We start from the raw sequence: 25,110 nt of genomic DNA, 5'->3' as shown, positions 1-25,110 counted from the left end.
TCATTTCATTTTTCGTTTTCTGCTTGTTCTCTCTGGTTTCTCTTGTTTCTCTGTTTTCTTTTCCCTGCTTTCCTTTTACATGGACATATTTTAGGATTCCACTTTTATTTATCTGTGGTGTTTATGAATATGTCTCTGTATATATTTTTAGTTTTGCTCTAGGTGTTATGTTATATAAACATAACTTATCAAAGTCTACTGATGTCTGCACTTTACCAGTTCAAGGGTGTGTAAACCTACCTTCTTTTATGTCTCCTTCTCCATTTATAATAGAGTTGTCTTAAACATTTCCTCTGTATACATTTAATGGTATGGTAATTTTTGCTTCAACTGACAGACATAATTTAGAAAACTAAAAAGGAGGAGGAAAATCCTTTATTGCATTTACTCACATTTTTGCTTTATTTGTTTTTGTTCCTTCTAGATATTCCAAGATTTCATCTTTCCTCATTTAAGAACATCCTCCAGACTTTCTTTCAGGGTAAGTCTGTTGGGTGACTAATTCCCTTACTTTCCTTTCATCTGGAAATGTCTGGATTCCCCTTCATTCCTGAAGGATATCTTCTCTGGATATTATAGGACGCAGGGCATACCGTTCTTTCCTTTCAGCATTTGAAAAATGTTCTGCCACTTACTTCTGACCTCCATGGTTTCTGATGAGAAATCCATTATCACTCAAACTGTTTTTCTCTTGTAGGTAACATATGGTTTCTCTCTTGCTGCTTTCAAGATTCTTTTTTTTGTCATTAGGTTTCAGAAGTTTGACTATTAAAGTGACTTGGTTCATATTTCTTTGGACTTCTCCTGCTTGGAGTTTGCTCAGATTCCTGAATATGCAGGTTTGTCTCACTAAAATGGGGAAGTTTCCAGTCATTATTTCTTCCTAAACATTTTCAGTCACCCCTCTTCTTTTTCTTCTCCTTCCAGGACTGTGATAACACAAATGTTAGATCTTTTACTTTAGTCCCACAATTAACAGACTCCTGAGGATCTGTTACTTTTTTTTTTCTTTAATCTATTTCTCTTGGTTGCTCAGACTAGATAAATTCTACTGTTTTATCTTCAACTTCACTTCCTATCTCCTCCATTCTACTTTTGAGCCCATCTGCCAAGCATTTTACTTTGGTTATTATATTTTTTCAATTCTTAGAATGTCTTCAGTTTCTTTACTAAGTATCTCCTATGTTTTTTACTAAGATCTTCTATTTCCTTTCTAAATCTTCCTATTTTTAAAAAATCTTTTCAAGTGTGTTCATAATTATCACTGATGCATTTTTAGGATGATGGCTTTAAAATCATTGTCAGACAATTCTAACAATTCTGTCATCTAAATGATAGCATCTATTGATTACCTTCTTATATTCAGTTTGAGACTTTCCTAGTTCTTAGGGTGGATTAGTAATTTTCAGTTGAAATTTGGATACTTTGCTATGAGATTCTGGATCTTATTTCAACCTTCTCTTCCAGCTGACACTCTGCTGGGCCTCCTCTGATACCACCGCAGTGGGGAGAGAGAGAAGTGGCTCATCACTACTAGGTGGGGATGCAAGTCCAGGGTCCCCATGTGGTCTCAACTGACACCATAGAAGGGAAACCTCATGACCACTCTACCAAAACGAAAGTCCCAGCCCCACATGGCCTTCCTCAACACCACGCGGTCAGAGGCATGACAGTGCCTTCTCGTACTCTGTGGCACAGTGGTAAAAAATCTGTCTGCCAATGCAGGAGATGCAAGAGATGCTGGCTCAATCTCTGGGTTTGGAGGATCCCCTGGAGAAGGGAATGGCAACCCACTCCAGTATTCTTGCCTGGAGCCTCCCAAGGACAGAGGAGACGGGCAGGCTACAGTCCCTGGGGTCCCAAAGAGTCAGACACAACTGAGCATACATACTACATACTTTGGCAAGAGTAAAAGTCTAGTTTTCCTACAAGACCTTTGCTGCTAGAAGTGAGGGAAGGACCAGGGCCACCACTTTTTCTGTGATGTTTGGCTGGGGTAGTTATTGTTTAAAAATTGTGTTGTGCTAGGCTGCCCCTTTCCCGGTTCTTCGGCTAGAAAGAGTAGGTTTTGTTTGGACTGTTTGTGTCTTTACCTAATTTTCTTTCCAGGTTACCAGGTTTTTTTAACTTGAAATTATAAAAAGGATTTATCAAAGGATACACGAGGCAAAAAAGGAAACTCAAGGAACTAACTTGCCACCGTGTCATTTCTTGGATCCCAAAGTTCCTAATTAGAGTCTCAGTCTCTCCACCTTTCAGATCTGTCCTGTTTGTAACACCCAGGTTTTTACTTGTACTTCGCAGGAAGAATAGGAAAAAGAACTTCCACTGCATCATTCACAGAAGTGGAAGTCTCACAACTAAGTTTCAAGAAACTACCTCTTGTATGTGTGTTAAGTTGCTCAGTCATGTACAACTCTTTGCAACCCCACGGACTGTAGTCTACCAGGCTCCTCTGTCCACCAGATTCTCCAGGCAAGAATACTGGAGTGGGCTGCCATTTCATCCACCAGCGGATCTTCCCAACCTAGAGCTCAAACCCACGTCTCTTATGTCTCCTGCATTGGCAGGCAGGTTCTTTACCAACTGTGCCACCTAGGAAGCATATTATCAAACAAGAATATCCATAACTATGTTTAAAGGCTATTAAAATAATCTCTCCTTTTTCAACAACATATCTGCATGAAGTCAGAATTTTCCTCATATAGTTCAGTCAAAACAACTTATCGCAAAACTGAATGCAGAAGCAAGCATAAGAATCCAGCTGTCATCTATTAAGCCAAGCATTAGAGATTTGCAAAAAATACAACTCCAGTTTTACACTACTTCTTTGTTTTAAAAAATATAACCATTTTTCATAAAAAATATAGCATGTTAACATATATGATTTTAGTACTATTATTTTTCATTTAGAAAATAAACATTTTAGCATTTTCCCAGTTTTAACTTCCAACATTGCAAATGTCAATAGATACAAGCCACATAAATAATTATTGAAGTCCTCGATAATTTTTAAGAATGTAAAAAAGGGTCCTGAAACCAAAAAATGTGAGAGTCTATGAGAGAGAGAAAACTAATATTAAAGGAAGTTCTTACTTCCTCTCCAAAGAGTTGTAACTGTGGTTTGTGAGCACTCTGGCCAGTTCCTGGTATCAGTTCAGGTAGTATCCCTGGTCTTGTTGGAACAACAGCAACATATTCTTGACTGACATCCTTAACAGGAGCTCCGTGCAGTATTCTACAGTGTGAAAAAAAATTTTTGTTAAGTCATTGATAAAGCAACAGGTATTTACTCTCATTTTATATCTCTATGAAATAAACACAGTGACATTTGATATCTACACTAAATGAGACTTCCCTGGTGGCTCAGCTGGTAAAGAATCCACCTGCCAATGCAGAAGACACAAGAGATGCAAGAGATGCAGATTCGATTCCTGGGTCAGGAAGATCCCCTGGAGAAGGGAATGGCTACTCACTCCAGTATTTTTGCCTGGAGAATTCCATGTACAGAGGAGCCTGGAGGGCTACAGTCCATGAGGTCACAATCAGTTGGACACAACTGAGTGCACATGCATGCATGCATCTATGCTAAATAGATATTATACAGAAGTCAGATAATTCAAAATGGGTAATGACTCAAAAATAATTTATGTTTGCTTCTGAATGTATTTTAGTAGTAACCTTTTGGTGGTTTTGTTTTATAATATAGTAATAATAAATTCACTCTATGAAAGTCTCATTACAAGAGAGGTTAAAAGTTCTCTACCTTCTGATTCCTAACCTGCTCCCCACTCCAAGCTCATGGGAAATGGTTTCATTTCTTAGCCCAAGGCAAAGCATCAGCCTAAGCAGAACTGCCTGTTCACATTAAGGTTTTTCTTTCTTGATTCATATCTTGCCAGGATGAACAGAAAACTGTTTATGGCATTAGGTCTTTACTTCTGGGCTACCAACTATATATACGGCTTCCTTAGCGGCTCAGAATGTCTTCCCTGTAACTCAAAAGGTAAAGAATCTGCCTGCCAATGCAGGAAATGTGGGCTCGATTCTTGAGTTGGGAAGATCGCCTGGAGAAGTAAATGGCAACCCACTCCAGTAATCTTGCCCAAAGAATCCTATGGCCAGAGGAGCCTGGTAGACTACAGTCCATGGGGTCGCAAAAGAGTCAGACACAACTTAGCAACTCAACAACAACTAACTATATATACGTAAGAAGAATATACATAGGAGCTTTAAAACTTATCAACAAAAGCCTGAACTAAACCAAGAGATGAGGAAAATCAAAATCTGAAGGTAAAATGTGTCATTAATGACCGACTTACAGATGGCTTGAAATAACATTAATTTTTGTATTGCAACACTGTGCAAAATATATAAAATGAGTATAAAGTGGAACTACACTGACTATAGTCATATTTCAATTTCACTTGAAAGTAGAGCCGATGTTCCCTTGAATGTTTTGGTATACCATTACACGAACAGACAATCACTTCAGAGCCACCAAATGTGAAAACAAAGCATACACATACCACACTGACTACACTTAACAATATGCTGAAACCCTCGGATTCTATCATATTAAACCAGCTCTTAAAAATCAGGCCCACCCAAAGCTAGGCTGGAGGAGACAGAGCTTTGCCAAAATAGGTTCATGGGGAAAAAAGTTTCCTATCTCACCCAGTTAAATATCTGAATTCAAAGAGAAGGTAAAGCTCAACTCCCAGGACAGTGGCTTATGGCACTCTGTCATTCAACATCCAATCCAATATGCTTTCCCAAACTGCTGAGGATGGAGAGGTGATGACTCTCCTGCAGTCAGTGTCTGAGATGTGTCTTAGGATCTACTAACCAGACGCACCCACACACAATCTAGAAGGCTCTCATGTTCCCACTGGCAAGCAGTTGTGGCAACACTGAGTTCTTCTGTAGCAGCCGTCCAGTTACATCTTTTATGCGTAGGCTTTTTTGCCAGTGAATGTTTCAAACAGACATGGCGTATCTCCAGAGTCAAAAGCTGTGGCAGGAGAAGCCACGTGATCTCTGAGTCTCAGCTAAAGTGGTATGTTGCCAAGGTTGGCCTCCAACTTTCCCACCTTCCTGACTCTTACCAGAATGAGCAGCAGGCACGGAAGCCAGTTAAACGTGCTACATGAGTCATCTCTGGAAAGTCCAGCCTGCCAACAGCCCATTCTTCCAATCTTTCCATTGATTTTTCAAGCATCATATTCCCATTACCAGATTCCTTTATGCTTAAAATAGCTAAAAATGTTCCTGTTTTCTGCAACTGGATCCTCACTGATATATCCAGCAAAAACAAAACAGTGGGATATTGCCTTGTCTAGAATAATGAGCCAAGACAGTACATGCATGAAGATCAGGGAGGAGAGGGGTGACTTAAGAAGCTACCTTGAGGCACTGCTATATTTTTTTTTTTTTTTTTTTTTTTTTTAATATTATTTTATTAGTTGGAGGCCAATCACTTTACAACATTTCAGTGGGTTTTGTCATACATTGACATGAATCAGCCATATAGTTACATGTATTCCCCATCCCGATCCCCCCTCCCACCTCCCTCCCCACCCGACTCCTCAGGGTCCTCCCAGTGCACCAGGCCCGAGCACCTGACTCATGTATCCCACCTGGGCTGGTGGTCCGTTTCACCATAGATAATATACATGCTGTTCTTTCAAAACATCCCACCCTCACGTTCTCCCCCAGAGTTCAAAAGTCTGTTCTGTATTTCTGTGTCTCTTTTTCTGTTTTGCATATAGGGTTATCGCCACCATCTATCTAAATTCCGTATATATGTGTTAGTATACTGTAATGTTCTTTATCTTTCTGACTTACTTCACTCTGTATAATGGGCTCCAGTTTCATCCATCTCATTAGAACTGATTCAAATGAATTCTTTTTAACGGCTGAGTAATATTCCATGGTGTATATGTACCACAGCTTCCTTATCCATTCATCTGCTGATGGGCATCTAGGTTGCTTCCATGTCCTGGCTATTATAAACAGTGCTGCGATGAACATTGGGGTGCACGTGTCTCTTTCAGATCTGGATTCCTCAGTGTGTATGCCCAGAAGTGGTATTGCTGGGTCATATGGCAGTTCTATTTCCAGTTTTTTAAGAAATCTCCACACTGTTTTCCATAGTGGCTGTACTAGTTTGCATTCCCACCAACAGTGTAAGAGGGTTCCCTTTTCTCCACACCCTCTCCAGCATTTATTGCTTGTAGACTTTTGGATAGCAGCCATCCTGACTGGCGTGTAATGGTACCTCATTGTGGTTTTGATTTGCATTTCTCTGATGATGAGTGATGTTGAGCATCTTTTCATGTGTTTGTTAGCCATCTGTATGTCTTCTTTGGAGAAATGTCTGTTTAGTTCTTTGGCCCATTTTTTGATTGGGTCGTTTATTTTTCTGGAATTGAGCTTCAGGAGTTGCTTGTATATTTTTGAGATTAATCCTTTGTCTGTTTCCTCATTTGTTATTATTTTCTCCCAATCTGAGGGCTGTCTTTTCACCTTACTTATAGTTTCCTTTGTTGTGCAAAAGCTTTTAATTTTCATTAAGTCCCATTTGTTTATTTTTGCTTTTATTTCCAATATTCTGGGAGGTGGGTCATAGAAGATCTTGCTGTGATTTATGTCGGAGAGTGTTTTGCCTATGTTCTCCTCTAGGAGTTTTATAGTTTCTGGTCTTACATTTAGATCTTTAATCCATTTTGAGTTTATTTTTGTGTATGGTGTTAGGAAGTGTTCTAGTTTCATTCTTTTACAAGTGGTTAACCAGTTTTCCCAGCACCACTTGTTAAAGAGATTGTCTTTTTTCCATTGTATATCCTTGCCTCCTTTGTCAAAGATAAGCTGTCCATAGGTTCGTGGATTTATCTCTGGGCTTTCTATTCTGTTCCATTGATCTATATTTCTGTCTTTGTGCCAGTACCATACTGTCTTGATGACTGTGGCTTTGTAGTAGAGTCTGAAGTCAGGCAGGTTGATTCCTCCAGTTCCATTCTTCTTTCTCAAGATTACTTTGGCTATTCGAGGTTTTTTGTATTTCCATACAAATTGTGAAATTATTTGTTCTAATTCTGTGAAAAATACCGTTGGTAGCTTGATAGGGATTGCATTGAATCTATAGATTGCTTTGGGTAGAATAGCCATTTTGACAATATTGATTCTTCCAATCCATGAACACGGTATGTTTCTCCAACTGTTTGTGTCCTCTTTGATTTCTTTCATCAGTGTTTTATAGTTTTCTATGTATAGGTCTTTTGTTTCTTTAGGTAGATATACTCCTAAGTATTTTATTCTTTTTGTTGCAATGGTGAATGGTATTGTTTCCTTAATTTCTCTTTCTGTTTTTTCATTGTTAGTGTATAGGAATGCAAGGGATTTCTGTGTGTTAATTTTATATCCTGCAACTTTACTATATTCATTAATTAGCTCTAGTAATTTTCTGGTAGAGTCTTTAGGGTTTTCTATGTAGAGGATCATGTCATCTGCAAACAGCGAGAGTTTCACTTCTTCTTTTCCTATCTGGATTCCTTTTATGTCTTTTTCTGCTCTGATTGCTGTGGCCAAAACTTCCAACACTATGTTGAATAGTAGTGGTGAGAGTGGGCATCCTTGTCTTGTTCCTGATTTCAGAGGAAATGCTTTCAATTTTTCACCATTGAGGGTGATGCTTGCTGTGGGTTTGTCATATATAGCTTTTATTATGTTGAGGTATGTTCCTTCTATTCCTGCTTTCTGGAGAGTTTTAATCATAAATGAGTGTTGAATTTTGTCAAAGGCTTTCTCTGCATCTATTGAGATAATCATATGTTTTTTATCTTTCAATTTGTTAATGTGGTGTATTACGTTGATCGATTTGCGGATATTAAAGAATCCTTGCATTCCTGGGATAAAGCCCACTTGGTCATGGTGTATGATTTTTTTAATATGTTGTTGGATTCTGTTTGCTAGAATTTTGTTAAGGATTTTTGCATCTATGTTCATCAGTGATATTGGCCTGTAGTTTTCTTTTTTTGTGGCATCTTTGTCTGGTTTTGGAATTAGGGTGATGGTGGCCTCATAGAATGAGTTTGGAAGTTTACCTTCTTCTGCAATTTTCTGGAAGAGTTTGAGTAAGATAGGTGTTAGCTCTTCTCTAAATTTTTGGTAGAATTCAGCTGTGAAGCCATCTGGTCCTGGGCTTTTGTTTGCTGGAAGATTTCTGATTACAGTTTCGATTTCCTTGCTTGTGATGGCTCTGTTAAGATCTTCTATTTCTTCCTGGTTCAGTTTTGGAAAGTTATACTTTTCTAAGAATTTGTCCATTTCATCCAAGTTGTCCATTTTATTGGCATAGAGCTGCTGGTAGTAGTCTCTTATGATCCTTTGTATTTCAGTGTTGTCTGTTGTGATCTCACCCTTTTCATTTCTTATTTTGTTAATTTGGTTCTTCTCTCTTTGTTTCTTAATGAGTCTTGCTAATGGTTTGTCAATTTTGTTTATTTTTTCAAAAAACCAGCTTTTAGCTTTGTTGATTTTTGCTATGGTCTCTTTAGTTTCTTTTGCATTTATTTCTGCCCTAATTTTTAAGATTTCTTTCCTTCTGCTAACCCTGGGGTTCTTCATTTCTTCCTTCTCTAATTGTTTTAGGTGTAGAGTTAGGTTATTTATTTGGCTTTTTTCTTGTTTCTTGATGTGAGGCACTGCTATATTTTTATCTGGCCCTAAGCCAAAGCTTTTGACGTGTGGACCAAAACAACTCTGGAAAATTCTTAAAGAGTTGGGTATACCAGACCACCTGACCTGCCTCTTAAGAAATCTGTATGCAGTTAGAACTGGATATGGAAAAACAGACTGGTTCCAAATCGGGAAACAAGTATGTCAAGGCTGTATATTGTCACCCTGCTTATTTAACTTATATGCAGAGTACATCATGAGAAATGTTGGGCTGGATGAAGCACAAGCTGGAATCAAGACTGCCGGGAGAAATATTAATAACCTCAGATATGCAGATGACACCACCCTTATGGCAGAAAGCAAAGAACTAAAGAGCCTCTTGATGAAAGTGAAAGAGGAGAGTGAAAAAGTTGGCTTAAAGCTCAACATTCAGAAAACTAAGATCATGGCATCTGGTTCCATCACTTCATGGGAAATATATGGGAAAACAGTGCAAACAGTGACAGACTTCTTTTGGGGGGCTCCAAAATCACTATAGATGGTGACTGCAGCCATGAAATTAAAAGATGCTTGCTCCTTGGAAGAAAAGTTATGAACAACCAAGACAGCATATTAAAAAGCAGAGATATTAGTTTGCCGACAAAGGTCCAACTAGTCAAAGCTATGGTTTTTCCAGTAGTCATGTACAGATGTGAGAGTTGGACTATAAAGAAAGCTGAGCACCAAAAAATTGATGCTTTTGAACTGTGGTGTTGGAAAAGACTCCTAAGAGTCCCTTGGACTGCAAGGAGGTCCAACCAGTCCATCCTAAAGGAAATCAGTCCTGAGTATTCATTGGAAGGACAAATGCTAAAGCTGAAACTCCAATATTTTGGCCACCTGATGTGAAAAACTGACTCATTTGAAAAGACCCTGAATGCTGGGAAAGATTGAAGGCAGGAGGAGAAGCGGATGACAGAGGATGAGATGGTTGGACGGCATCACTGACTCAATGGACATGAGTTTGAGTAAACTCCGGGAGTTGCGATGGACAGGGAGGCCTGGCGTGCTGCAGTCCATGAGGTTACAAAGAGTCGGACACAAGTGAGCGATTAAACTGAACTGAACTGAAGCCAAAAACAAAGTGGTCAGGATCATTTACATATTACTGTCTTTTCATATCCCAAATGTGCATCAAAAAAAAAAAAGAAGAAGAAAGAACGAAATTCTGATTAGTTGGAAGGAAAGTGAAAGAGGTCATTGGGCATTTTAGAGTGCATAGCTAGCTCTGGTAATTATGAACTCAGGATCTTAGTGGAAAGTCTACCCAAGGTTAGAAATTATTCCTGTCTGACAAAAATGAATCATTTGCTTTGAATTTTTTGTCTGAATTTTCCCTGCTTCCTTCTTAATTTCCAGAGAAAAGAACCAATCTTTTTGAGAGATCCCCCTTTGAGGATCACCACTATCTCAGTGGTTCAGACTGAAAATCTCTTCACCTCCAACCTCTCCCTCATCCCAGCAGTAATCACTAGTCCTGACTCTTCTCCCTCCAGTGTTTCTCCATCCTGTTGCATTCTTCTCTCAACTGAGTCCTGTGATAACATCTTTGCTGTCCCTCACCTCCAAACTTTCCCTCCTCTAATCCATGCTACAGACTGGTACCAAAGTTATTGTCAGTTACCCTCTTCCAAATACTTTAATGGCTACACACACACACAAGCTCCTGGGCCTGGCTCTTAGGGTCCTCCACACCTGGGCATCACCTACTTTACCAATTCTACTTCCCTCCCCAATACCCAGCCCAATCTTTCACTGTGAAAAAAGATGCTCTAGATTACTCTAGGTGTTGCAGGAGAGACAGGAAAACTGAACAATAACTACAATACAAGGCGGCTATGAAAACACTGAAAATAAGACTGAGGTCTCAACTATTCCATGGGGCCTTTACAAATGTCCCTCTGCCCAGCAAAAATTCATCTTTGCCTCTCTAGTTTCCCGGTGCATTTGATCTGCAATTTCATTATAGAATATGCTGCATTTTGTTCTGTGTGTTTTTCACAGCAGATTACAGGCTCGTTGGGGTAGGGGAAGACTGATTCTTATTCATTTCCTAGCTCCCATGAATATAGTAGATACTGAATACATACTGTTTAACACTGTGCTTGAAAAATCCCACAGCCAAAGCCAGTCCAGATCCTGTCCTGAGAAACTGAGAATCACGGGTTGGCATGATGTACTCTACTGATTCTCAAGGTGTATTTGCTAACCAGCATCATTAGCACCACATAGGAACTTGTTAGAAATTAAAATTCTTGAGTCCCATCAAAAGGTCTGGGGAGAAGCGCCACCTTCTGTGTTTTAACCAGCCCTACAGTTAGTTCTGATGCACGGTGAAGTCTGAGGAGCACTGATGCACTGCAGTCTTTCCCAACAGTCTGATCACAAGAATATTCTGGGATGCTAGTCAGATCTATAGTTCCCCAGATACCTCCTCTGGAGATTCTAGTTTAGTTGGTTTGGGATAGAGTCCAAGATCACTTAAACACTCCAGGTGATCCTTATCCTCAGGAGAAGCCTAGAAAGCACTGTTACAGTGAGAAGAGCTAGCCTTTGGAATGAAGTTTAAAAACCAGGATTTTAGCTTTAGTTTGGCCACTTGATGTGCTGTGTTGGGTAAGTCATTTTTCCTTCTTAAGGCTCCGTTTCCTCATCTGTGAATGGCAACAGTGATGGGATCTTTCAGCATCTAATGCTTAAAAATAACATATGTGACAAGTTTGTACAAAGTTCAGAAAAATACATTAAGTAGTTGATATTACAATCATTTTTGTTATTATGACCGAGAGGATTGAATGAAGCAAACAAGCCCATCTCTGTCAGAGCGACTTAAACCTCGTTCCCGGTCAACACTGATCTCCCATGGGGCCAGAGATATAAAATGGTTTTCTTATTACAAGTTAAAAGAAGTTTGGAGAACATTTGCTCTAGGCTGTGAGCACTCTTAAAAATCTTCACCCACATCTTTTGTGACTTACATAAAAGTGACTGCGGGCTCCGTCCGGTGATGCATGGAGGGTTCTCCCTCTAGCGACCCTCTGCCCTTCCTGGTGCGACTCTTAACAACGGAGAAGTTACACATCACATCCTCCCTTGTCCCTTCCTCAGGAAATTCATTGTGCTCCTTGGGGTACTAAGCCTGAGGAGCATTCACAAGATAAAGCTCACAGCCACTTTTATGCAGCTCAGTGATGTGTTCAGAGATAGTTTGAGCATTCATGTAAAAAGTTTTGTCAAAGTAATACTTACATGCAATATTCTATCCCAAACACCCATTTCTTTAAGGGGCTCATAGCAAGCCATTAAGTTGATTGCACAACCCACTTACTGGGTCACAATCCACAACTTAGAAAACAGTAACTTAAAAGAATGTTGTTTGAAAAGCAAACTTCTAAGTCTAGAAAAGACTTTAAGAGCTCACCTTCTTGAAGATACTAATCTACAAATAATTTTGCTTAGTAGTCTTTAAAATCTATAGCAGAGATAATGAATACTTTTCGATACTTTAGAAAATTCAGGAAATAGAGTCTTCAATAAAATAATAAATCTAAAAAAGAATAAGCCAAAGAAGAATAAGAGTATAACTATGCAGAATCTTTTATACAAATATAATTAGGGAGGGGGGAATTTTATTTTAATCATTGTAACTTCATTGCTACATGCAAACAGTGACATCTGGTGGAATGACATTGCTTTGCTTTCAGACATTTTTGTGTGAAAGTCGCTCAACTGTGTCCGACTCTGCGACCCCATGGAGTGTGACCCCATGGACTACACAGTTCATGGAATTCTCCAGGCCAGAACACTGGAGTGGGTAGCCATTTCCTTCTCCAGGGGATCTTCCCAGCCCAGGGATTGAACCCAGGTCTCCCGCATTGCGGGCAGATTCTTTACCAGCTGAGCCACCAAGGAAACCCAAGAACACTGGAGTAGGTAGGCTATCCCTTCTCCAGCGCATCTTCCCAACTCACAAATTGAACCGAGGTCTCTTGCATTGCAGGCCGATTCTTTACCAGCTGAGCTACTAAATGTTGGCAGATATGAAATCAGGCAAATTTCCAAATAAATTTTTTGGCGTTTCAATATGAAACCAAAAATATACTAATCTTATCAAATATTGATAATGTATACTAACATAAATTTGTCATCCCAATTTATTTTTTAAAGTATGCTTAAGTCTAACTTAGGTATGGGGGTTACTTGTTGAAAATGAATTAACAAAAACCTAAGTGAGGTTACTGATGATGCTAGTCCTAACTGCCATCTACTGTGATTTGGGGTGCAAAATTTTGCCTTTGTTTCCTCATCTATAACATAAGATGGTGAAGCAAGGGGAAGGCCAAATTCTCTTACAGCTCTTATATATGTGCTTCTGTCACACATATCACCAGCGAGACCTCAAATGGGGCTTAGGTCTTATATTCTTCGGTATAACACCTTGGGTCATCGTCTGGATTATGCGGCAAGGAACAAGGCCAAGTAAGTGGTGGGGGCAGGCCAGGTCAGGATTGACCTGACCACTGAGGAATGAATGGCAGACAATGCAGGACACGGGGATGGTGGGGAAAGTCAGTCCCAGATACCCACACCGGAAGGAAATGTGGAGCAGAAGACAAACATACTATCCCAGATGCAGAGCTACAGACCACAGCACTGCAAGTGACACTGGAAAGGTCTAACATGGGATAATGGCACATTCTAGTGTGGGGACGGGAGCAGCCAGTGACACGGAGCACAAATACAGACAGTATTCGGTGAGAGCTTTCCGTAACTAAGCAATTAATGCCAGAAAAGTCCCCTCAGTGCGCAAGGCGCCAGCTTTGGCCCAGGACTCAGAAACAGAACTTCAGTTCCTAAGAAGGAACAAATGATACAAGATAAAATCCCCACCCTAATAAGCATAAACCCTACTTTCGAAACTGGGTTATAACAGACCAAATACAAAGCATCAAGGGTGAGTAAAATATGATCCTTCCTAGTTTATATCAGGATTGGTTCTGAAAACTAGATGAGAATCAGTATTTGGAGTTGAAACATAAAAAAAAAATAAGAGGGATTTTTATAAGTTCACAAAACAGTAAACTTATATATACATATATATGTGTGTGTGTATATGAATGTATACATCAATAATTCCCTGGTGGTCCAGTGGTTAAGACTGTACTCCCAATGCAGGGGGCACAGGTTCGATCCTGGACCAGGGGGACGAAGAAGAAACTAACACAACATTGTAAGTCAACAATACTCCAAAGAAAATTAATTTTAAAAAAACAGTGTGATATAATGGAAACCACATTTAGGATCAGAGAGACTTGGGTCTGAGTCCCACCTTTCACCAGCTCTATAAATATGAACTGGTCAATCTCTGAACCTCCTTTTCTCCGTCTGGGAAACAGAATGATTTCATCTACTGCATAGAGTGGTTGTTAATAATAAATTATGCAATAAATGCACCTCAATAGACTTTCTACTAGATAAAATTCTGTTTTCCATTTCAGATATTGCTACCCTACTCAAGATGGGGGGGCTAGATAAAATCTTCCTAATGGAAGTACATTTTATATAGTTGATTTATAAGCTGTAAGTAGTAAAGGTAAGTCAAAATAATTACTAATATGTCTGTCCTTCAGTTTTAAAATAAAAATCCTCTAAGGATTATAAATGTCAAGATAACATCTTTAATGTCTTTTCTGTAAAATGTATGTATAAGTAATATATGTGCATGCACAGAAAAAAAGTCAAGAGTAATCTTTCCACATAGAAAACTCAATAGGAAAAGGTTGGCTTCTAGTACAATAGTTTCAACAATCACAAATGAAAACCATAGAGGCAAAATTTTCCAATCCTGTCCTCTCCCACCTCCAATACCTTTCAAGAATACTACCAAGTGTATCTGATATGACAATAAATGAATATGGGATGATTCAGCCTACTATAAGAAAATTAATTTATGATTGGCTTAACAAATATTCAATACTATGCAATCTATAAGGGAAATAACTTAGAAAAAATTAAAAAGTAAAGGACAAATATATTCCCTTATAGCTCATCTGGTAAAAGATCCGCCTACAATGCAGGAGACCTGGGTTCGATCCCTGGGTTGGGAAGATCCCCTGGAGAAGGGAAAGGCTACCCACTCCAGTATTCTGGCCTGGAGAATTCCATGGACTGTAGAGTCCATGGGGTCCCAAAAAGTTGGACACGACTGAGCAACTTTCACTTTCATATATCATATAAATAAAGCAAAAATAAGACAAAGTATAATTTCACTTTTTATCAATTTAGTGTAAAATATAAAAGGAAAATAGAAGGATCACAGTTAACAGTTTCCTGAATTTTCCTCCATGCTAAAAATCTGTTTGTGTATAATCACATGACTGTTTATATACTTGGTTCTAACTCTTTTCAGTACGCAGAGCGCTAACTTATTCTTTGCCACACATCTAATACAGCCCATCATTGAATGCACTATAAAAAGTCTTCCATTGATGGACACTTAAGTTGTTTCTAGCTTTTGGTTATTATAAGGACAATTACAGTCTTTAATCATTTATCTTAGTTAATAATAGTTATCAGCATATAGATCATATGTAAAGCCATGGTCCTGAATAAGATCACCTTGAGAGTACAGGCAGGAGAAAATAGATCCAAGGATAAGCTTTGGGTACTCCAATGCTTTGAAGTCAAGAGAGGAGGAGATACCAGCAAGGGAGACCAAGAAGACATAGCAAAGGAGGCAGGAACCAAGAGAGACTGCAGTCCTGGAGGCCAAGCGAAAAGGTGTTGTAAGGAAGAGGACGTGCTCAACCATGCTAGGTGCTACTGAGAAGTCATGATGAGGACTGTGCTATCTTAAAGCAAATCTGATGTCATTTCCCCTCAAATAATCCTATCAGTGGCTTCTCAATACACTGTGAATAAGAATCTCTCCCCCAAGTCCCCACACACATGCTCTCACAGGCACACAGACAGCATCTGTAAGTCCTACATAATCTTGACCCCTGTGTCCTCTCCAGAATCAATGGCATCACTGCTCCTGCTATCCTCTACTGATGGACATCGTTCTAACTCTCAAATGGGTTCCAACTGTCCACAGCACAGACTCTCAAACCTCAGCTTGCATACACATCATCTGTATTTTTAACAAGCTTCCAGGTGATGGTGATGCTGCTAATCTGTGAACTATACTTTGGAGTAGCAAGAAACTAAAAAAATTCTTTTCCCTCTTCCGAGCTATCTTCTGTTCATTCCTAGATTTCAATTTAAGTATCATTTCCTCAATCTTCCCCAGATAATTGAAAACCTGCTTCTATACACTGCCCATCTGCATATTAACTGTCAAACTCACAATAATTAATTTACCACCTTTCTTCTCTGCTAATCTCCAAATTCCCTGTGGGCAGAGATTGTTTCTTGTGTTCACAGATTCTTAACTGTGTCAGTCACTCAGTTGTGTCCAGCTGTTTGCAACCCCATAGGTTGTAGCCTTCCAGGCTCCTCTGTCCATGGAATTCTCCAGGCAAGAATACTGGAGTCGGTAGCCATTCCCTTCTCCAGGGGGTCTTCCCAACCCAGGGATCGAACCTGGGTCTCCTGCACTGCGGGCAGGTTCTTTCCCATCTGAGCTACCAGGGAAGCTCCTCACAGATGCTTATTTAGTGCCTAACTCAAAGCCTGCCACACAGTAAGCACACAAAAGTTTTTTAAAACTGATCAATTTAAATGACTATTCAGACCTGTATTTCATGACATAGAAGGATAATTATGGCATAATAAGCTTTAAAAATCAGGTTACAAAACATTATTTACACAGCATTACCTAAGTTTTGCTCCATATGATTTATTTGCAAACAACAAAGTCCAGAATCATATACTTAAGAGAAGTATTATCTCTGGATGGCAAAATCTTGAGTAATTGTTGTCCTTTTTTTGTATTTTCTTGCATATTTGTATTTTTATTATTTTATAGCAAAATAACAAATGAAATTAAACTCTGATTTCTGACATTTAACCTCTGCTTTTCCAATTTTTGTTGCGGGAGTCATGACTGCTATTTTAATGTATAGAACTAACCATCTACACATGTTTTTCTAAAATATGACTAGAAATTTCCCTTGTAATTTGAAGTTCAGTTGAGGGCTAACCACCAGAAGCTGGCTATGAGGAATACCTGACTTGAGAGGGTCAGTCAATGTTTATTGACAGCATTTTTGCCACCCATTCTCTCTTTCTTGATGGTGGGTCAACAAAATATACATGCAATTTTACACAGAAAACTCACTAAAATAGAATGTAGGTCTATAAACAAATTTGATGACACATTGCAATGTAAGGTATGAAAAGTTGGCATTTCTAATTAGTGAGAAAAAGAGGATTTACTGAATAAATAAATTTATTGTGCAATTAATTAGTCATTTGGGAAGGAAACAATAATGCTTAATCTTATAAAAGTAATTAAAGATGGATCAAAGATTAAATGTTTTTTAAAGAAAGCAATAAAATTACTTGATGAAAATATGAAAAATATATTTAAATTTAAGTGTAGCAAAGCCCTTTCTAAGAATGACAGAAAGACTAGAAACACATAAAGGAAACTATTGCCAGTTTTCACTGCTTCTGTATTAATGTAAAACTTCTGTATGGCATAAAGCAGCATAAACAAAACTGAAAGCAAACAACAAAATTTTTTAAGATCTTCATTAATATGACAGTTAAAATCTTTAATATAGAAAGATCACTTATGAATCAATAAGAAAAAGATGAATGATAACAGAAGACAAATTGGCAATTCTCAAAAGGATAAAAACAAATAACCAAGAGACATCTAAAAATATACTCAATCTTATTAGAAATGAATAAAAGAAATAAAGAGATATTCTTTCTACATCAGATTAGGAAAAAAAAAATCATGAAAATTGACAATTAATAGTTTGGTCAGGTTGAAAGGAAATGAACAATGTCATAAATTGCTGGTAGGGATATAAGATGATATAACTTTTCCAGAGAGAATTTCAGCAATACGCATCAAAATTTTTAAGCCAAAAAATTTAATAAGTAATTCCATACCAAGGAATTTTCTTAAGCTACAGATTGGTTAAGTTACCAAATATTATGGAATAATTTAAACGTTCACACATAACCTTGAGTGAAAAATACCAGTCTACAGAATGCCATCTATGGTTTAAATACATGTATACACAGAAATGTTCACAAGGCTTTTCACCTAAATTCCATGCTATTCACTAAAATTCCATGCTAAGAATCCTAATTCTTAGATGTCTATTAACTTCTCTTTATAATACAGAAAATTTAAATGCAAAAATATGATCAATATGGAATATTTTTATAGTTCTCATCAAAATTGTTATTTAACAAAATAAACATAAGTTTGAACAGTAGATTGCTATTTTAACTAAACTTATGTAACCACACTATCCCATTAAAGTATCCTTGGTGTTTCCCACAAATGACAATTACAATGTGAAAAATTAAAAAAGCATTAAACTGTATAACCACAAGTGTTATGCTTTGTGGTTAACTGTTCCCTGCACAGAAAAACCAAAAAGTCACCAAGTGAAAAGGTATTCATTTTGTGTTCACAATTACCTTTCTTGAGACAACTTATTAGTGCAGAAAAAAATATACATTTCTCTGAACTTGTAGGCTCAGCAGGCAGATATATTTTGAAAAGGTTAAGCTATGTTTAGCAAGATAATCCTCAAGAAATGGATGCCAGAGAATTAAATATTCAGTACTTAAATTAACTTCTTATTTGGTACTTAGGAACAAATTGCCAAGAATTATCATCATCAAATAGAACATTTATTGACTCTCTGGGAAAAAGAAAGTGAGATCTACTTGAGGAAAAAAAAATTTAGAATTGGAAAGAAATCAGTATTTTTAACACTTTGCATAAATAATATAAGCTGTGAGTCCTCAAAAAAGGATGCTTGGCTTGCAGAGTGCCAATGGAAATGATTCAATATAGTTGTCTCATATCCACTAGACTATGTTTATGTCTTTATGTCCACTCTCAGTTTAGGCTTTTAAAAGACATTTCAAAGAAGTTATATGGAACTGCTATTATCTATCAGAGAAACAGGAGCAATTTTGAAATTTCCAAAATCTTCACATAAAATTTTATTCATAAAATTATGAATAATACATAAATCCTTTTTTAAAAAATCTTTTTGCCTAGACAGAAAACAAGCATGAGAATGACCTTCCTTGGGGTATTCATATTGAATGGCACTGTGATTACTAAATGCAGGGAAATCAGATGACTTTAAATCTTAAAAGAAGGCAGTAAAGTGTTACAATCTTGACTAAAAGTAAAGTTTGAGGAAATTGAATATAGAGGGGTGGAATGGGTAGCAGAAGGAAGCTCAAAAGAGAGGAGATATACTTGTAATTATGACTGATTCATGTTGATGTACAGCAGAGACCATCACAAAACTGTAAAGCAATTATCCTTCAATTAAAAAAAATAATGCAAAAAAAAATGCATTACAGATGATTTTTCAGGATTCCTACCAGCTCTTTTGAAAGACAAGAGACTTTAGAGTATGCATTCTCTGTATGCAGGTGATACCATCCTCAAGGAGTGAAATTAGTGGCTGAGGAGGGCAGGGGATGATAAAAGTTTACTCCTTCTATGTATAAAGTACAGATATACACACAATACCATAAACAGATATACAATATATCTAGAGCATTATAATTTAATGAGGAGGGGAAATTAGGGTGAGGAGAAGTTTTAAAAGCCTTCTTAAGGGGGTGACAAAGAAAAACCATTTTTGAGAAAAAATAGGTTAAACAAATCTGGATTCTAATCACTATTAAGAGGTAAGTGAAAGTGAAAGTGAAGTCATTCAGTCGTGTCCGACTCTTTGCGACCCCATGGACACCAGGCTCCTCTGCCCATGGGATTTTCTAGGCAAGAGTACTGGAGTGGGTTGCCATTTCCTTCTCCAGGGAATCTTCCCGACCCAGGGATCGAACCCAGGTCTCCCACATTGTAGACAGAAGCTTTACCATCTGAGCCACCAGGGAAGTACATCTAGAGGTAAGTTACCTGATATTATAAAGCCTAAGTTTCTTCATGAATAAAATGGAAATTATGACTTCTTCTTATGATTGAAGATTTAAACAGGAAAAATGCAAAGCACATAGCATAGTACAAGGAAATAGCTCATGTTAAGTAAATGTTAGCCCCCTTCCCTTTTCTTTTCCCATTTGAGGATGCTATAAGCTATATACTCACCATAAAAGAATACTCATGTTCCAAAGGAAAGTGAGACACAAGGAGAAATGGGAAAAGTTCCAGAAGATATGACTTTTGTACATGATCCCTGAACCCAAGCATGCCCAATGATAAGGAAATCTAAACACTGCCTTCAACTCTCAAATCTGTGATGTTCTTAGTTGTATAAGCCAGGCAAAGTTGCTTGGTTCTTACGAACTTCAATTCCTACATCTGGACTCCACCGGGTTGTTACAAAGAACAAATGAGACCATGCACGTGACACTCTTTGGGAACTATAAACCATTAAACAAAATTTACCTTCTGGTTCACGTCAATGATAGCAGGAGACGAAGACACTGACCTAGACTGTGTACGTACGGGGAAGGAACAGAAAGGATCAAAACTGAACAGCTCCTTTCTAACGCCCAAGAACAGAAGCAGGTCTTCAGAATCTAAGCCTCAAAGGCAGAAATTCTTTGGCTAAATTCTTTTAAATCTAGTTTAAGACAAAATTGACAGTGGAATTCTCACCTATCTCTTTGCTCTTCATCTGTATAGCGATCATCTAACAGAGAGGTTCCAAGTACTCCAAGCACGGTATTGTGGCCTTTCTTGTCGGCTGTATGATACACTCGAGAGGCCACACGCAAGTCCGCGGGCAGCTCTTTGGCTGGGATGGCGATGCACAAGTTGTGAAGGGTCCAAGTGGAGTAGTCCTCTGGAATTCTGCCACAGAGATCAGAAAGTGGGCCTTTTTTTTTTTTTATCATTTTCTGCTTTTTTAGATACAAAATATACTTACACTGTCAGTTTAGTTCAGGCTCTACAAAAGATGTCAACACGTGGGAGATCACATTTAAAACTATTACAGTGGTTTATTAAAAATTTACTATTACAACCTCAGGCCATTGACCAGATCTTCAGTCACATATATCCAACTGCCTGCCAAAGATCTCAACCTGTATTTTCTACAGATATCTCAGAATCAACAGGTCTGAAAGCAAACTCATTATTATTATCCCACTTCCACCCAAATCTCTTCTCTCCTGAATTCTGCAACTCACTTAGTGACACCATAACCTTTAGCCACCATACATTACTTCATTGCTACTCTGCTCAAATGCTTACATCGCTGAAGAAGAAGTTCAACAACACAGTACATTATCCATTAACTAGCATCAGTGGAAATCTAGGTCTTTCTAAGTTAACAAAGCATCTTCTTTCCCACTATGCAGTTAATAGAACTTGCTTCTCTCCTGCCTTTCCAAAACAGAAAAGAGGCCATGAAGATCTAATTTCTTAATACCCATTCTCACTTGCCATGCCATTCAATCAACAAATCCTCTTTGACCACCTATTACGTACCAGACATTGTACTAGGCAATCTATACACATCATCTCTAACTTCTATAATGAAACTATGTGGGAGGTATTATTATTATTATTAGCCTTATTTTGCAGCAGGCTTGTTTTGGATAGGTCGCAAAATTAGTCAGTGGCCACTGGATCTAAACACAGTGTTGCTAACTATAAGTCAAATTTCTTTCCTATTAATGACTATCAATGACCTCTGAGGAGAAAGTGACCAATAGCCAGGACTACTCCATCCCCACCTCCTACTAACGTTATACTCTTACATTACCCAAACAATGGCCTTTTCATCAAATCGAATGAACTTTAGGTCTTTAGATTATGAACCTCCAAGCCACAGCTGGCAATACTGATGACCCTTCTTCCTCCATGAGCTTTGTTAAGCCTGCACCATCCCAGCTCTCCATCTACCTTTCAAATTCATTATAACTTGACTTAGTCACTGGCTTTTCTTTCACCATCTTCTGAACTGGGTATGGCTTCCAAAGTTGAAGCCATACTCTTTTTGCACTGGAAAAATCACCTTCAGTGTTTCAACTCTTCCCTCTGTGCTGAGAGTTCCCAAGTCCCATCTCTGCTATCACTATCTCACCTAAATTCCTCATCTTCAACATACAAAGCACTGGAGCCATCTTTGTCTCCTCTGCCCTTCACCTGCTCAGCCAATGGAAAACTGAGCTTCTCCCTTGGACAGAGCTCTTCAAGCGTGGTCCTTCGCCCCCTTACTTCCACCACACTCCAGCTCAAGCCCTCATCACCTCCCCTGCAGAGCAAAGTCTGCCACTGGATTCAGCGCTGCACACTCTGCCTCCTCCCCCTTCTATGCATGCTTGCATGCATGCTCAGTCGCCCAGTCATATCTGACTCTTTGGGACCCCACAGATTATAGCCCGCCAAGTTCCTCTGTCCATGGAATTTTCCAGGCAAGAATATTGGAGTGGGTTGCCATTTGCTATTCCACCCCCTTCCAAACATTCTGCAAAATTCTAGCACACTGATCTTTAAGTACTCCTCTCCCCAATACCATGGTTCTTTTGTTGCTTGCTGCATGCCTCCAATTTCCTCTCTCTAAGTTTCAAGGCTCCTAACATCTGGCCCTACTTTCAGCACAGTGGTTAAGAATGCCTCTGTTCAAATCAGTTTCAAGTTATCACTTGGCAATAAGCAAATCAATTAATTTCATTATACCTCAGTAAGTTGAGAATAATATTCAGTAAGCTGAGAATTACAACATTAGTGCATCCTGAGTAAAGTTGCCTTAAGAAAGAAAGGAATGAATGCATTTAAAGCATATGTGCCATCTCCTAACAAACACATGAAAAGATGCTCAACATCACTCATTATCAGAGAAATGCAAATCAAAACCACAATGAGGTACCATTACACACCAGTCAGAATGGCTGCTATCCAAAAGTCTACAGACAATAAGTGCTGGAGAGGGTGTGGAGAAAAGGGAACCTTCTTACACTTTTGGTGGGAATGCAAACTAGTACAGCCACTATGGAGAACAGTGTGGAGATTCCTTAAAAAACTGGAAATAGAACTGCCATATGACCCAGCAATCCCACTCCTGGGCATACACACCAAGGAAACCAGATCTGAAAGAGACACATGCACCCCAATGTTCATCATAGCACTGTTTATAATAGCCAGGACATGGAAGCAACCTAGATGCCCATCAGCAGACGAATGGATAAGGAAGCTATGGTACATATACACAATGGAATATTACTCAGCTGTTAAAAAGAATTCATTTGAATCAGTTCTAATGAGATGGATGAAACTGGAGCCCATTATACAGAGCGAAGTAAGCCAGAAAGATAAAAATCAATACAGTACACTAACACATATATATGGAATTTTAAAAGATGGTAACGATAACCCTACATGCAAAACAGAAAAAGACAAAGATGTACAGAACAGACTTTTAGACTCTATGTGAGAAGGTGAGGGTAGGATGTTCAGAGAGAACAGCACTGAAACAACTATACTATCAAGTGTGAAACAGATCACCAGCCCAGGTTGGATGCATGAGACAAGTGCTCAGGGCTGGTGCACTGGGAAGACTCTAGAGGGATGGGATGGAGAGGGAGGCGGGAGGGGGGATGGGGATGGGGAACACATGTAAATCCATGGCTGATTCATGTCAATGTACGGCAAAAACCACTACAATATTGTAAAGTAATTAGCCTCCAACTAATAAAAATAAATGGGAAAAAAAAAAGAATATAATCAATCTGAAAAAAAAAAAAGCATATGTGCCATCTCATATGGCAGATGCTGTCTCCAGGACAATTCATAGGGCCAGAAAGACCTCTCAGTTCTTTCAGTTATGGATATATTGCCTAACTTTTTATCTGCTTTCCTGGTGTCTCAGACAGTAAAGAATCTGCCTCCAACATGGGAGACCTAGGTTCAATTCCTGGATCAGGAAGATCCCCTGGAGAAGGGAATTGTTACCCACTCCAGTATTCTTGCCTCGAGAATCCCATGGACAGAGGAGGCTGGTGGGCTACAGTCCAAGAGGTTGCAAAGAATTGGACATGACTGAGTAACCAACACTTTCACTTTTTCAAATATTCTTCAAATAATACTTCAAGGACAAACTTCTCTGCAAACTTTACTTTCTTTTTTTTTCTTACAAATATCTCTTTTGATACATTGCACTATTCCTGTCCCACCCAATCTGACCCTTAATGTAATGGGTTAATACAGATCTATCCACTGACCATTCCATGAGTCTGGATAGTAGCATAGTATAAATAGTCAGCTGGGCCTGCATCAGAAGCCTAGTTCTAACACTTGGAAACGCTAATACAGGCCTCTCTGAAGGTCTTCTGCAAAATTAAAGCAAAAACTCTTAACCCCTACCTTATAAAAAATTGATAACAGTAACACTTCTTGGTCTCTGGAACTCTCAAGAAACACTTGCTTATGTTTACTGCTGTTACTAATTTGCACTGCACAACACCTAACCCATTGCTAGGCATCATATGTACATTACTGAATCACTAATAGAGAGTGGTTTATGTTATTTCCGAAACAGTACAGGGTCCAACAAAAACAGGATATGAAATGTGTACATGTTTAAGTGGCAGAGGAAAAGAGAGGTAAATCTAAAGCATTTGGAAATGTCTGGGACAAAGAAATATAACTCAGGGAGTGAAAATGGGTCTCCAGGAAGTCAAGGATCCCTAAGAAACTCAGGGTTCCTAAGAAAGGACTGGGAAAAAGAGAGAGAGAAAGGTGGGCTCTGATGTCACGCTCACCTACATCTTCATTCTCTCTGGGGCAGGTCTTGGCTAGTGGAATGTTCTTGAGATTACATTACAAATTCTTTTTTTTTTTTTTTTTACTTAAAAAAGCATCAGAACTGATCTGAATTCCTATGTTCTCTTCATGCTTTTAATAATATAGATCTGCAAATGAATCTCCCTTGGTTATTGAGCTTAAAAAACACTATGTTTTCAAGAGATGACTGAATTTCTAAGAAAACAAATCAACTGGGAAGCTAGTCATTGGTGAGAAAATTTAGGTAAAAAACTGATTAAGGTAAAAAACTGAAAAAGGAGCAGCGAATAAAAGATTTTCCAAAATTCTCTTCTATTCATGTAAACTTTTTAAATACCATATTTTTATTCCTCTGCATCACATTCTTAGTTCTTTATAATGGAGATTGCTAATTCCAGTTTTAATGAATTAATACAGTACTATATATATATATATATATACATATATATATATATATATATATATAAAAGATCTACAAATATTTT

The 25,110-nt window shown here is 38.4% G+C and overlaps 1 protein-coding gene across 1 annotated transcript in view; it reads right to left on the bottom strand.

Moving 5' to 3' along the window:
* Positions 1–25,110, bottom strand: part of TTC6 (tetratricopeptide repeat domain 6) — a 183,574-nt gene that overhangs the window by 96,864 nt on the left and 61,600 nt on the right. Inside the window, exons 5-6 of the mRNA XM_065906884.1 lie at positions 20,495–20,689; positions 3,097–3,238 (exon numbers count right to left, since the gene is read on the bottom strand). Coding sequence (XP_065762956.1) covers positions 3,097–3,238; positions 20,495–20,689 — 337 coding nt within the window. The remainder of the gene's footprint in view (positions 1–3,096; positions 3,239–20,494; positions 20,690–25,110) is intronic.

This window comes from Muntiacus reevesi, chromosome 15 (assembly GCF_963930625.1).
Source record: "Muntiacus reevesi chromosome 15, mMunRee1.1, whole genome shotgun sequence".
In the NCBI taxonomy this organism is placed as follows: domain Eukaryota; kingdom Metazoa; phylum Chordata; class Mammalia; order Artiodactyla; family Cervidae; genus Muntiacus; species Muntiacus reevesi.
The sequence above is the reverse complement of the archived record's forward strand: the minus strand, read 5'-3'. Positions and strand labels throughout refer to the sequence as shown.